A 15,984-nucleotide genomic window follows, 5' to 3' on the forward strand; every position below is an offset into this window, starting at 1 on the left:
CACAAACCATGAGCAAATTATGCTTTTTAATGCTTTGGGAGATCTCTGAGAGGAAAGAATAAAACCACTGGGGCTTTTTCTCCAGTCTTCAAATATCTATAGACAAATATATTTTCTCAGAGAAGATGGATCATATTTGCAGTGTCAATAAAATTAGCAAGGGAGCTTTCCTGCTGTCTCACTTTTCAGAAATGGTATATTCTTTCTAAAACCATACTGGAAAGAGTACAGGCAGTCTGTAAATTATTAAGAGGTACCAGAATTGTATTGGCTGAATGTCTTCTATTGGACTTTCCTGAAAATCGGTGGTTGGAGACTGGCACTAAGTTCCTGGCATCAGTGCAGCGTGTTCTAAGCAATAACTTAAAATTATTTTAGGAAAACTGCTTGCATAGAATATTCCATAGTCCCTATATATCTACTAAAGTCAAAAATTCTTGCTGTCATTCTCAAGTCATGGCAAGTTCTAGATTAATTAATGTTCTTCAGGTTCTTAGCAAATCTAACATTTTTCATGTGGAAATGCTGTTAACCTGGGTATCAGGGCACCTTGCATATGAGAAGAGGCCAAGATAGAGTTGGATTTGTTCAGCCTTGAGAAATAGGATCCCTGCAACTGTCTACAGCTACCCAGTGTGCAGGTGTGGAAAAGGCTGAGCCAGTCAGCCCAGGATCAATTCTTCATTTTTCCTTTGATTCTAAGTAGCCATTTAAATTTGTGCAGTTTGGCCTATGCATCATATGGGTACATATAAAACAAAGTACAGCATAGCTGAGAATGAGGAAGCGGTTTTGAAGGCCACTTTTTACATTGAAAATAGATTAAGGTAATTCGTACAGCCCGCAGTTCATGAAGTAAGTCCTCCAGCCACATATTTGACTTTCAGAATAGGAAACAGCATTCATGCTTGAGACCACTTAAAAAAATTTTACTGTCTTCAATGTCTTTAAGTAATGACAAAACGTTCTTATTGTCTGCAGTGCTTGCTCTCCCAGCCAAAGTTCTGGGCCATTCAGACATCAGCCTTACTCCTCCGGACCAAACTGGAGAAAGGAAGCACTCGCAGGATGGAACGGGCAATGAAGCAGACTCAGGTAAGACTTCTGAGCTGCCTTATTGTAATATATGTATGTGTATAAATATAGAGTGTATATATATATATATATATATATAATCAAATTCAAATAGGCAGGAGTTGAGATTTTGCAGTTCCTCCCTGCAAACTGTACGAGATAATTTTCTAATTATGTCTCTAAATTAGATGCATAAACCACAAATCCTTCTGTGTCTGCTAGTCTTGCGATAAGCTTATATGTACAAGTAATGAATCATCACTTTCAACAACATGACAAGTTTTGGAAGACTGAAATTAAAATCTATTTTTGTACTTGTAGTTTCTGACTTAGGATCTGAGGAGTACATGTAGATGTTCTTGAACATCAAGCTGCTACTGCTATCAATTTTTTCAATATTTTTTTTCTCAAGTAGATCAGCTCTGTAAAACACTGAAACTTTTAAATAGTCATTGGTATTGTGAGAACAAGAAAACACATTCATGAATAAAGCGGCAATTTCAATTTACCATTTTAATGTGATAGTTGGTGATTAGTATTTTTATTGCAAGATTGAGGCAGTGATTATTTAAATAATCTCAGTCCAAACAAAAAGAAGATTTTTCTTCCAATACAAAAAAGAAATGTTAAAATTCTGAAACGTGTAATCTAGTAGATTTATTTAATTTTCTTTTCAAACGAAGGGTCTATAGGCTTTATCAAGATTCTTTTAGATTCTTTTTTTCCTTCATATTACAGTTTTGTTAGCCCTTTGTCATATTTATATAGCTAAGTCTTGTTGTCACACGTGAACAGCAGGCACTTGTCTATGTCCATCACACTCCTGCTTGCTAAAACAGCCAGGAATGTAAAAAAATTATCATTATGGTGCTATGTATTTGAATCCTGAAAAGCTGATGTTTCATTTTAAATCATTATGATGTATGAGTCTTTGAAGGAGGGCATTTTGGATGTGCTGCTGCATTTTTCTTTTGCTGATGAAGACATGGAGTTGCTTTAGAGGAATTTCCTGTGGTCATTCATTAGGAGACTGTCAGGGAAGCCAGGATTCCAGATCTGGGAGATGTAGAATCTGACAGCACTTGGGAAGTGATCTCAGGATCCTTGATGCCCTAAGCCATAAAACATTTGGAGTGCCTCCAACATTTTTGTCTAGCTTGATTAAACCTGAGTACTGGAAATTCTTATGTTAGACAGTTTGACAGTCTCATGACAGAAGCCTTCATGAAGGGATTCTCTTAGCAAGTCCATTTATCTGACTTCTTGTGCTGCCACTGCAGTAATGCAAAGGATTTTATTAGCATGGGCTGTGACATTTTGGGAGATGACCACACAGTAGACAGAGAATCTGTGGTTTTAAATATTTCCTTTAATCTTAATGCATTTATGTTTTCTTCCATTAAGCATTCTAGTCATTTGGATATAATTGCGTATTTCTACCCATTTGTTCTTGATGGTAACAAGCTCACTTTCCAAAAATAGTTAAAAGTTGTTAAATTATTTATATGTGCTAAATTAATCAAATGACTTGATTAACTTTCCAGCTACGGTTTTCATTCCTGAGTTCCATCAGGATCAGAATTTTTTTAATATCAGTGTTTCTAACAGTGCTAAGAAGGAATCAGAGAAGATACCACGAATGGTGTTGTTTTCATACACAGCATAAGCAATTTTTGATATATCATCTTCATGAAGATGCCGGTGTATAATTTTCATTAAGTTGCCAAAGAACGAGTGACTTCTACAGCTATTTATCAGTAGAAAATGGATTTCGAACCCACAGAATTTTCATACAAATGCATTTAATGGGTTCTTCTTTTACAAGTTCATTATTTACTAGTTCAGAGTGCTGTAGAAAGATTAGTTATGCTAGATCAAGGGAGGAGGTGTAAATGCGATTCTTTGCAATATCAGTCTTTTAAAGGGATTATAAAAATTCTTATAGAACAGCTTGAATAAGACATGGTAAACCTTCTGCATTCCTTTAGGGTTTCTGAAAAGTGCATGGGCCACTATAGGCTCTAGCTTAGTGATGCTGGGATTCTCCTGTCTTATTCTACTCCAATTTTTCTTCCTTTCCCCATTTCTACCCTCACCTGCTCCTGTGCTGGGTCTGCAGCTGATAAACATATTTTTAAATGAATATTGCTTAGTAGGCATATGCTGCTTTTCAGCCCTTAAACAAACCTGGCTACATTGTTGGTTTGTCAGAGAAAGCATTTTTCAACTACCTTTTAGATCCTATCTTTGTAGGACTGGCTATGTCTGTTTACATTATTTTAATTACTTGGAAATATTTGCAACTCTTTTTGAAATGAGGGCATATTGGTTAAAATTTACTACCAGACTCCAAATATTAAATATATCCCTACTTTATAACAAACAGTTTTCATGAATTTGTTTAGGTCTTTTTTTTCCTAATAGGAAAACTTCAAGAGGAATTGGAATGATCATTTTCAAAACCTTTTTCTAATTATTTTAGAAATCTGAACAACTAATAATGCAGTCCTTGGAATGATTTTTGTAATGATCATTCTGGGTACTCTGGGATGTACTTCAGCTAGTAGCTAGTGAGGAGGAGATACTTTTTCTGGATACTGCGGATTGTCTCTGTCCAGTTTTTGCTTAAATGGGGTTTGGATCTGCAAAACTAAGGTTAAAGATTTCTAAAGCCAGTAATTCTTTTAAGCATTCTTCTAAGAAAAGGAAACAGCATTTGAAAGCAAAACCAGTTATTTTACATTCCGCTGGAATATTTAGTCATGACAGTATAACATACAGAGAAGTGCAGATCAAGGTACTGCCAACTAAAATGTGTCTCTGGATGCAGTATGATATTTTTAAGGTTGTGTGATTGTTTTTCTTCCATTTGGGTGAAGGTTCAGGAAGGGTGAAAAGTACTAGGTTGGAAAGAAAAATGGAAGGGAAAAAACAGGAAAAAATTGGGGTAGGTTTTTGATAAAACCAGAAACCTGCTATTGCTCTATCAGTTTGGGAATCTTTACCTACCTTTTATTGTAAGAAAGTAAATCAGAAACTATTAGTAGTGGAAGATGTGTTGAACTAAGCTGTTAAGCCACAAATTACTGCTGAAAGTGCAGTCAGAGCTCAAGTAACAGAATGGGAGAGAAAAAAAAAGAATTTTGAGTGATCTAGAAGCTATGAAAAAATGGGAAAAGTGAGGGATGATCTAAAAAAAACACAAAAAAAACCCAACCACAACCAAACCAGTTCAAAACACATAGAGTATCATCCCACTGTAGCTTCTTGATATATGAAATAGGTTTACTCTTCCATTTCAGTGAATTTGAAAGTATGAAGCAAAATGAATTAAAATGGTGGGCTAGAAACAAGACCACCATTTATTTACTGCTGTATTATGCCAGCAGTGAAAGAGGTGAAGCTGCCATGTGCCTGGTACTCCAGCAGCCTGCTCAGGTTTATCCTACCTGGGATATCCCAGATGTATCCTACCCTAACCTGAGTGCCTACACTGGCTACCTCTACATTTGCAGCTTTTGTCAGCTTGTTATGGGCCCCTTTTCTGCCTGGGTTTTCTGCTGCTTGTTACACCTGGTGACAGCATGCCTGCAAGCTGATGGCTTTGCTTTCCTAGCACGTCGTACAGCATACGCAGGATTTCATACACTTCCCTCCTGCTTGCTTTTCTTGGCAGTAAAGGAATATGCCTGTTGGGGCAGAGAAATGTGTCTTGAAAAGGGTGTTTTAATAAGACTTCAGGAGAGCTGGGAGCAGACTAGCAATATTATAGGCTAATCATTATGCCTAAGATTGAAAGGTCACATGAGATCTTGTTTTATATCCTTAGTCATACACAGATGTATGTGGTTGGGAATTCTGTCAACTGCCCTTTAATTTGCACTTAAATAATACTTCAGAGTGTCATTTTCACCAGCAACTAATGTTTTTCTGTGTGCATAAAAAAAGGGATTTTTTTTGTTTAAATTGTTCTTACTAAAGAAGCATGCTAGTTAGTGTTCAGTTCTTTCAAATCTGAAAAAAAATTATGTGCCTATGTAAAATGGAAAAGCTGATGGAGATTGAACAGAAGGCTGATAGAGATTAACAGAACTGGTGTCTTGAGCTTTATGAGATTGAACACAACTTTGCTGTTTTGTTAATTTCACATTGATAGGCTTTAAATGGTTATGCAAGAAAGTTATGTAATTTATCATAGAAATATATCCTTTTTATTTTCAAAAGTAAACGGCCACTTCCTTGCCAAATTGCTTGCTCTGCCTTTTTTTTATTTGGTGGTGGTTCTACATTGGACAAATTCAACATTTAAGGGAAGAGTTCAAAAAGGAGAGGGAAGCAGTCTTCCTCCCAAAAGGCTCATCTAGACAGGTTTGAGGCAAACATATTTTCCCTATTCTTTTGCTTCTCAAGTCATATATCTTCCTGATCAGACCTCTCAAACCACAGTACTAGAGAGAGACATGTAGCATAACCAGGAGAATGACAGCACCTGTATGTTCAGCAAAACTATTAGATCTCTGTACTAGCAGTTCCTGTTTCTGTTCTTTAACCCCTTCTTGAATTTTAGGGGTACATTAAATAAGATTTTGATAGTTGCTTTTAGTTGTGGGTGGAATGGAGGAGGGGAGTAAGGAGGAGGAATATTCATTTTAATAAATTTGTTTCACATCAAGTTGAAAGTTTTAGTGGAAAGTTGTTGGGATCTGAGATGTACTGGAGAGCTGAGGGAGATATAAATCACTTCCTTCAGAAGGGTAATAAGTAGATCACAGCCCTCTTCTATCCTGTGGAGATCCTGCGCTGATATCCCAATACTTCTTAACTATTATGAATTGTATTTATTATTAGAACACATGTTTCAGAAGGTGTTTTAGAAGATGAGAAAAGCCAGGTGTCTTATAAAACCAATCCTTACTGAATTCTATACAAGATCACAAGGTCTCCAGAACACTAGAAATAAACCTTATTACCTCAGAAAGCAATCTCACAAGAGAGTGACCTCTTGGTGATGGTCATGATTTCAGTCTCAAGGCACACGTTTCCAGAACATATTTCATTTTGCTTAAACAGATGACATATTTGCCAGAAGATGTTATGTGACACAAGTGCATCTGGGGATACACCAAATTCATTAGCACACTTCAAAATAATTAATGTGGTGGTGCTTGACTCCTGTTTTTCTTCTCCTGCGTTATTATGGGAGTTGGAAGGACAGGGAGGAGGGGGAATCAGAGATCCAGTCTGCCGAGAATTATCCAGGAATAACTGAAGTGGTTTTGTACCACTATCAAAAAAGAGAATATTGAGTAATTTCATTTTCTAGCTAATGATTTCTGCCTAGAAGTTTTCTACGCCACTCTTGGTTTTGCCAGTTTTGGTCAGTGCTATTATTGGTGTGGGGGAAAGAATGAAACCATTCTTTCTGTGCTAAAGTTTCTTCATATTTTCTCAACTATTCTTGACAATTATGTTCAACACCTGAGCTGTTCCACTTCCAATGTCAATGCACTTTCTAAAATAAGCCAAAAATATGAAGCCTCCAGTTTTTTCCCAAATGTTTCCCACTGTGCTTTAGTTCTGAAGACTTTTCTCCCCTTAGATTCTCTTCACTTGGTGTTGTGACATTTTGAAAGGTGATGATAGGAGAATCCTTAAGCCATATTGAACAGTGATACTGCATTTCTTTTATAAAGTGATGACAGGAAGTTGCAAAGAGAAATATGAGCACCAAGACACAAACCAAGACACATCGTTCCGCCTAAGCTTTGCTTGGGAAGGCATAAACATTATAAGCTCCACTTCAACAAATTAAACAAGTAAAATAATTAGTTCCACAGACCAGATGACATGGAGGAGATGCTATTCCTGTCTATTGCTAAATTGAATAGATGAAGACATACAGCTGTTGCTACATTTGAATAGATGAATCTTTACAGTTTTATGTCATAAATGTCATTACAGAGCTGGAGATAGGTACCTCAAGGTGAGCTAACAAATTATATTTTGAAATAGCCCTGTGCTGCTAGACAGTCACACTGTCCAGCACACATGCCAGGTACTACAAACCAGACTCTGCCTTATCTCAAGGTAGTTGTTTGCTTCTCCTATATTGTAATTTAACTTGAATTTGATGGAGATAGTTGTTCTTTTCTTTCTTCATTCTTGTCCTTCCCCCTTTAGTGAAAAGCAGAAGACAGAGCTGATGCAAGAGGTCTTTGGATCTGTTTTTCAGCACTGACTGCTCTTGTGTCTTCTCCCAGATCAAATGATTTGGGAGCTTTTATAGTAGTGTAACCACAACAGGTTGGAACTTACCACAGGCGTACTATTTTGAATCATATGCAGTTCCTCTGTGGGTTTTGCAACCCTTTGCGAAGTGTTTTATACCTGCTGTTCACTAGGGCCAGTACAACAAGTGGTCTGGTTTTAAATCCACCCTTCATCAAGTAAACTTTTAAATCTAGCTTCTTCTACAGACTTCAGAGGAAATTCTGCTTACATCTTTTGCTAAATCATAAAAGTAACATAGTCGACAAGTGGAACAGCTTTTACTTTGGAAATAAAAGCATTCAAGAAGGTTCACTTGCTTGGTAAGGATAATGCAATAACTATAAAATGATATTTCAAGTAAGTAACATAAATGAAAAATAAGTATAAATGGGCATAAAGAAGATAAAATACACTTCGTACTTTTCTGAAGATTTTGTGCTGGAAGTGGAGGCTTAAGCCATTAATAGGTTTTAACATTGAAACCCATATCCTAAGCACTGGCACTCAGTAACTTTGTGTTCAATATTTGTACAGAAATAACAGGAAGCTCACCATTTTGAAAGTCAGTAATGCTGCTGTGCTGTTGTAGACCTCACGTTTTGCCAGGCTTCTTTAGGTGGTAGTGTTGCCTACAGCAAAACATTGCAAAGGGCAGTTGCATTGGGATGCTCTAAATTGCCTGGTACGCTGCTTGGCTCTGTGTTTCAAACAGAAAGGAAATCTTACGTCAGATGGTCATGAATCCAGTTATCTCCTACTCATGACCTTGACCTCTTTTGTGCTAATTTTGATATCAAAATGCTTTGTATTTCATTTGGGATTGTTCGACTCATTTCCTCTTATGTGCTTTTCTTCCCCACCCACTGCAAGAGCCCTATTATAAAGAAATTGGAGCTTTTTTTAGTAAAATGTCTGTGAACAACTGAAGTGAATATTGTTTCTTAGTTGGCTAGTATTGTTTTCAAAGTGAAATGCACATTTGCAGGACCTGATATAATGAACCAAAACATGCACATTAAGTATCTGCTATGTGACTCGCTTTAGAAAAAATCCTGATATGCATAGTTTCAGCATGCTAATTTACTCCTGCCCCAGCATGCTTCCTTAAAACTATCAACATCATTTTGCATCTTAGAAGTTCACCTTGAGTTAGGCAAAAGCTAAGTACCATTGGTTGTCCAGTGCCTGAAGTTCTTCTGTGTAGATCCCTTACAAATTTTTTGCCTTCTCTTTTTCCTGCCATTAAAGTGATTGTGTAGGTGAAATGGATACATTATGTTCAAGAGGTAGTCTCTTCCTCAATAATTTTTAAATTCTAAGTAATTGTGATATGAATAACTTCAGATGTTGAGGTTGCTTAAACATGTAGGGCATACTTAAGGAACAAGTGAAAGTGAAGAATGAATTTGTTTACCTGGAGACAAAGTAATCATGGGTGGGAAATAATGAGTTACCAGAATATCATAAAAAAACAATTGGGAAATGTTGTATAGGCAGTAGCTTTCCAGCCTTCCACCACATAAAATAGAAAAATTAAACAGTTTTAACTGGTATACTAAAGAATTAGACTGAAAGACCTCTTAGATAAAAGGTCCACTAGACATAGACAGTTAAACAAGTGTTATTTTTCTAAATGCTCACTCTTGGAAAGAAGATTAACAAGAAGTGATAAATTATTTTTTTCTTATAGACTAAGAAGTGTAGAATAATTGTTAAAAATTGGTAATTTAGTGGAATTGTTAAATGTTGAATGCTTAAATATGTTAATATCTTTATACATTCAATATCTCTATTGATTATACAGGCACCACCTGTAGAACAACAGAGTTTTAAAGTCCAAGTGATATTATGGTTATAACTGGGTTAAGAAACAGTGGTCTTTCAATTAATGTTTATATATTTCATTACTAAATGTTTTAAATTACATTTATAATCAGTAATCTCAACTAATATCCAGCAGAACATGTTGCGATGCTGAGGTTAAAGGACAATCATATCTATGATCTGGTAAAAATCACTAACCAAGTATCTGGAATTGAGAGTGTGTTGAAAGGGCAAACCAGCCTTCAGAAGCTGCCAGGCAGGTGCAAAGGTGTGTTTTCTTTCATAGCTTAAGACCTAATTTTTTCAGAATTGAGAAACTCCTTTGAAGCTTACAGGACAAAAAGGTATGTTTTTCATGTTTGTCCTATACAATTAGGACTGAAACCCTAATATATATTAATTTTAATGCACAATCAGAACCTGTGCATTTCTAAGATATTTATAAGAAAAGAGAAAATTTGAAATGCAAATCTCATTTTGATAGTTGTCTTTTTATTACAAGGCAGGTAATTTTGTTTAATTTCCATTTAAGAGTTAAAAAAGTCTTAAAACGGGCAAGTTAACATCTTATTTAAGGACATGAAAAATGCTATTAATCATACTCCAACATATAAATTTAAAAAAAACAAACAGGAATTTTCTACTAAAAATAGAGTTGTCTTAAACATGTTTACATCATTGAAGGACAGTCTGATTCTGACTGCTGATGAAAATTCACCTTTTAAAGGAACAGAAGAAAAGATGCAAATTTAAAAAAAAAATTGGCAAAACCCAGATAAATGAAACAAACAAAACCCCAGCATAATTATTTGCTGACCATAATAGTATTGACGTTTATTAATTCAAAATGCATAAATTTGTGATAGTTCTCTCTGGCTCAGTCATTCTTGACTTCAATGACACTAATCTGTAGGCTTATTTTGTTTGATTAGGGTAGTAGTCTATTAAAAATATGGAAGCTATTGCGTGAAATGGCTTTTAAAAATCAAATTAAGACAGAATTAATTTTGCATTCTTTTCAGTTTTTAATCATTTTCCAGAACAATAAAAATATAAGCAGTCAAGATATATAATGCCCTCATTATGATAGTTTTGGAGTTTCAATTCAGTAATGGTAATCAGCTTATTACAGGGAAGAACTTAAATCAGGTAAATAAATTAAAGCAGTTCTCTTTGTCCTCTCTGTTTTCTGTGCGGAATCTTGCTGTGCAAAGCCTGCCAAATGCATGAGTTTTTCAATGCAATGAAAGGCGCTAAATGCACTGGGTATTGTAGTTCCAGAAGTTCCAGGACCATGGTGAACAGTACTGAAAGACAGAGAATGAATTCAGTCTTTAATTCAGAGTTATGCATATAGTAGATAGTGCCTTCCTCTTTAATGAAATGAAGATGTACAAAAACAGTTGCTGGGAAATAACATGATAACATTGAGGTAAATGTTATTGATACTGTGCTTGTGTCTGTGTCTTTTAATATTTTGAAAGTGATCCAGCATTGTTCTGAAAAATTCTTTCATCAGAAGGTATTTTAGTGCTGCTTTACCCTTTGCAAGAAATGAGACTGAAGACTGCTTTTAGTTGTAGAAGTATCAATAGTGAATGAATATGGAGATACTGGTTCTCTAATATTTGCCAAAGTTGGAATAGGTAGTAAGTCAAAGACAACTTAATAAGTCCCAATAACTAGTGGTCCTTGGTCTTGGCATATATATTCACTCAGAAAAAAAAAAACCCTGAGTGGTCTGTTAGTAGGGCTTTTCTTTTCTCCTGATACAAAATAAATATTTTACTTCCTCAGGTCAGCATACAAGTGGTGATTTTGAGGGAAGCCAATGCATTTATTGCCAAAGGAGATTTTCAGTGGGAAATCTGATAAAAACTGAAAAGAATTACTCTCAGGTGTTTAGGGGCAAGAAAGTGTTTGTAGAGCCAAATAGGGGTAGAGTTTCAGCACAGTACATTGGAAATATTTTACTTTTATTATGGAGGTCAACACCAAGGATAATCAAGGAGAATTCTTTGGAAAATTTGTTTCTTGTACAGTATTAAGAGTAAGATTTCAGCAGATCAGTTTTCTGCAGCAAAACTTTGAAGTATAAGCTGTAGAGATTTGTAATCTTTGACCTAGAGAATATGAATTCACAGAAAGTGGGAAGAAGGGATTTGTAAAAAAGGCCATTACATTTGTGACAAATCCCTGTGAGATAAGTACAGAAATAGGGATGGAAAATAATGCTTGAGGAAAAGATAAAATAGAAAAGAATGAACTATTGTGTAATTAACACGGGGAAATGTTATTTTTCTTAGGTTTTTAGATTAAATGCGTGTTCCATTTACAGAAATAACTAGTTTTATGTGAAATGAAAATGCTGATGCATTTAAATTAATTTGTAACTGTGATGGAGTAGTAGAGATTGAGCACTGCTTTTTCTAAAAGATGTTTCCATTGAAAGAATTTCCATCATGCCCAGGGCTTCACTTTCTGGTAAGTTTCAAGGAGGGTTGGGTTATTAAAAAATCCTACTTAATGTGGTGACTGCTGTGGTTTCTAAATGTTTGGAGATAGACAGTTTGGAGAATCTAGTATGTAAAGAATCAATTGATTGGAGAGATAAACTTTGCAATAGTGTATGTTTGATGTAGCTTCTAACCAGAGAACTGATTTTTCTGGCCTAATTCAACTCATTTAGTTCCTCTTACGGCTTTAGTTACGAATTGAGGAATATATTTGGATTCTCAACTTTCCAAACTGATTTCATGACAATCAATTCAAATAATCACTGGGACTGGTGTATGGAGAGTTTTATAATCACAGAATCATGAATATGCTGAGTTGGAAGGGACTGACAAGGATCATCAAGTCCCACTCCTGGCCATGCACAGGACAATCCCCAAGAGTCACACCATGTGCCTAACAGCATTGTGCAAATGCTTCTTGAACTCTGCCAGGTTTGGTGCTGAGACCACTTACCTGGAGGGCCCCGTCTGGTGTGCAGAGTATGATATGATAATGATTCTTTTCAATATTTCCATTTACTTTTGCAGTTAGCCAGTTCTTTTATAGTATTGGTTTCTGACTGAATATTGTAAATGATGGCACTGTGGTTTTGTGATAAGACTTTGGCATTTTGACAAATGTGGAGATGTTTTTGTAAGCAATATGACCTTCCATGTCAGAACTAGATTTTTAAATGGCATAAATATTTTTGTTTGTAGCTGTTATGCACATTGCTGTGCTATACCTGCCCATTTTTCCAGAGACAGATCTGGGAAAACATTGAAGTTGCCTAGAAATAGAAACATGTAGTAAATGATTCTACCACAGAACACTTCTGCTTTCTTTCTGTTTTCCCCTGTGTGAAATGCGCACGAGCCAAGGTCATTAATAATATTGCAGGTTCGGATACTTAAAAGGTCAAAAATGCCAAATTATAGTGCCATCTTTAACTATTTCAGGAGCTCCTAAGCTCCACTTTGCCTTTTCTCTGGTGTGAAATCTGCCTTAATTTCCTCTGGCTCTCAATTAAGGGTGCAGGCTGAGGGTTGAATGAATGACCAGAAGCCCAGCAGACTCCTGGGCTGATGTTCTTGTCTCCCCTAGAAAAAAATGGTAGCAGGAAGTAGGTGGTGGTGGCAGCTGCTGGTGAAAGAGTTCATTTGTCCTTCAGTACTTTCCCTCTGGCTCAGGGAGAGTATCTTAGTATACTTAGAGTATCTCAAGTAAAACAGGGTTAGCTGAAAGCAAAGTGCCAAAGTGTTGCTTTGGCAGCAGCTGATACCCCTTCCTGCAGATCTGTAAGAAAATTGCCTCCAGTGCAAGAGTGGTACCATTAGGACTTGCAGCTGATGGTCCTCAAGCAATTGAAGGCTGTTAACAGAGTTAAAGGATGTACATGTTATCCTGGCTGTCCCTTAGTGTCTATAGTACATGGTTTTGTTGGGCAAGGTTTTTGGTATGGTGATCCAGTGAAGTAGCAGATTCTCTATTGTCTTGTCTCTGTCCATCAACCAGTTTGGTGTGAGTGACCAGCTCAGATCATAAAACTTTGTCCAGCTGACTGAAAATTTTTCATTTGGTCTGTTTTTTTGATTGGTTGTGTGCCAAACTGGCTATATGATTGTGGAAAGAACTGTGGTTTTGTGGATTCCTCCTTCTTTAATAAAGAGCTGAGTCTTCAGGGGAGCTTGATACACTTTTATTTGAATATGTCATACAATCAGGCATGGAACATTTAAGGCATTTAGAATGTTTTTATTTTCACTGGAAATTGAACTGATTTCAAACCTGTTGTTACTGAAGATGTTTATTTTTCCTCTTTGGTGAGTAGATCAATGACTAACAGAGATTGATAGGGGGTTTGTTTGTTTTTCCCTGATGTATGGAGAGCTTTCCAGGAACATGTGAAGAACTGGATTGGATGTCTTTCAAGAAAATACATATATTGAAAACAGATTTCTTTACATGTGACTGCTTTCTTTTGGTATAGCTAAAGTTTAAATGCTTTGCCCGTGTGTCATATTTCTAATGTACTTACCATCATACACTGTATGGTTTCTGGGTCAGGCTCAGCTACTGGAAGAATGTTTATTTGCTGCCAAGTAATTTTTCAACAGAAACTACTGGGTATCAGTCAAGGTTTCATTGTATAGGGCAGTTATTCTTAGCAAAAATTTCTTCTTGTAAGGAGTGAAAACAATGGGTGTCCCAAGATGTTATCTGAGATATTGTGGCTGGATTCAGGAAAAAAGAGACTGAACTTGTTTGTCTTTTCCCTTTATACTCCTGTCCCCTTCACCAAATGAGTAAAGAAGTTCTTGAAGTTTTCAAATGAATGAAAATAGTTGAAAAACAGGTAACAGCAAAAGAGCACTTTGCGGTTGAAAAACCCCCATGAGAAACTGACTCTTTCTATTACTGAAAAAAGAGCTTCTGGCAATTAAAGGAGCAGAATTTTTGTGATTTCAGGTTATGGGTATCTAGATAAGACTAGACATGATTTTCTTTCCTTTTCCCAGGTATCTTAGTAACATGAGAGAATTATGCTTGATGTGACTGCACCAAAACCAAATGTGCTTGCACCAAAACAGTTACATGAATACATGGCATTTTGTTTTGTGCTATGTTTTTTTCTATGATATTTCTTTTGTATAACAGAATACTATCCAATCTCTGCCCTAGGTAGGAAGCTGTAAATGTTTGCATGCTTGCAATTAGTGACAAGTCTTAAGTACTTTTTCTCTGGAATTCTTTTTTTTATTTAAAGTATTTGTTGTTTCAGAAATGACTATCTAATTCTGAAATTTTTTTTGCCATGCATAAAGGTTTCTTTTGAATATTTATTCCTATTATGTTTACTTATGCTTTATATTAAAGCCTGAGTGAGGCTTTTTTTGCTATTTACAGATATTTTGACTTTTTTTTAATTGCTTGTGTATATATACATTATGGCATAAGTTCCTATCAGCAAAATGCAAATGTGTGCTCTATGGTAGGTAAACCCAAGTCTACCAGCAACAGAAAAAGTACAGGATATTTCTGATAGATTAGTCTATGTGAGCAGGGTGTTCCAGTTGGAATACAGGATAGATCAAATGGGTCATAGTTATGAAAGTTGATGACTATATCCAAACTAACAATTATATAATGCATAGAAAAATTATTAAAGGGTTTAGATTGACTATCCCCTTCCTTTCTTGGCTTTTCTGAGGAAGAACTGGATCTCTCAAAGAATGTCTGTTATATATTACAAAACACAAATGTTTGATGTAACTTACTCTCTATAACAATTTATTGTAATGCCTGATGGGGCTGGGGAGGAAAGATTGCACAAAACAGAGGTGTCTGGTGCAAGAACAGTCAGATCTTTATTAAAGGCTATAAGCAAGATCCTTGCCGCAAAATTGACACAACCTTTGTTTTAAAAAAAAATAATTTATTTGCTTATGCTTTTAAAGGGAATAACAACTTGAAATGCACCAAACTTGAACCATGTTAGGAAATTACCTAGTTGTAATCTGTCTTGGAGAGAATACTGCATTATTCTCAGGTTCAAGTTAAGGGCTGACAGTGAAATCAAACCTATGTGCAGATGCCACAGAGAAAGCTGTCCTGAGAAAGCCTCTATTAGCAGTCCTCTCAGCCTAGAAACTTTAGGTTTTTCAGTATTTGGTGAGGAATTGTTGGTGCCAAGAAGTTTCTTTAACTGTTTAGTGGGGAGAAGAAAAAAGGAGATAGCAGAGAAGAATCCATGTTCCTTATGCGTACTCGGTACTATTGCTACTTCTAGCCTTGAGAACGAAAGCATCTTTACTGAAGAATTCATCAAAGTCAGCTACTAGAACATTGCTATGGGGTGGATGGTGCTGAATCCAATACCAGTAGACCTCCTGTTTTTAGAGATCAGAGAGATTTCTCCATTGACTCTATGGTGGGAGGAAAAAATAAGCAAAGTATTAGTTGGGGATTAGTCTGCTGTTTAACAAAGGATTACCCTAATTTGAGAGAATATGCATAGAAAATTTGTTTTCATTTCAGTTTAAGGAAATCATCATTTTTCCCTTCTGTGTGTAAAGCTGCTAGAAACTAGGTCCATTTTCCCTTCGTGGACCCAGGAGTAACCTGGGTCAGTGAACATTGTGCTTTCTGTCACAGTAATGACTACATACTATCAAGAAGTTTTTACCCAAGCATTGAACAAAGTAGGTAAAATACTGCTTTCAATGCAAACAGACTTAGGTTTGGAAATGTGCATCCTAAAGTCTTCTACTTGAATGTTTCACTTAGTTTTGTTTCAAGTTGCATTATCTTGTTAGTAGT

General features: G+C 36.0%; 1 protein-coding gene across 1 annotated transcript in view; it reads left to right on the forward strand.

Moving 5' to 3' along the window:
- TTC27 (tetratricopeptide repeat domain 27) overlaps positions 1–15,984 on the forward strand; it is a 111,545-nt gene that overhangs the window by 55,739 nt on the left and 39,822 nt on the right. Inside the window, exon 10 of the mRNA XM_066547899.1 lies at positions 982–1,095. Coding sequence (XP_066403996.1) covers positions 982–1,095 — 114 coding nt within the window. The remainder of the gene's footprint in view (positions 1–981; positions 1,096–15,984) is intronic.

Source organism: Molothrus aeneus, chromosome 3 (assembly GCF_037042795.1).
Source record: "Molothrus aeneus isolate 106 chromosome 3, BPBGC_Maene_1.0, whole genome shotgun sequence".
In the NCBI taxonomy this organism is placed as follows: Eukaryota; Metazoa; Chordata; class Aves; order Passeriformes; family Icteridae; genus Molothrus; species Molothrus aeneus.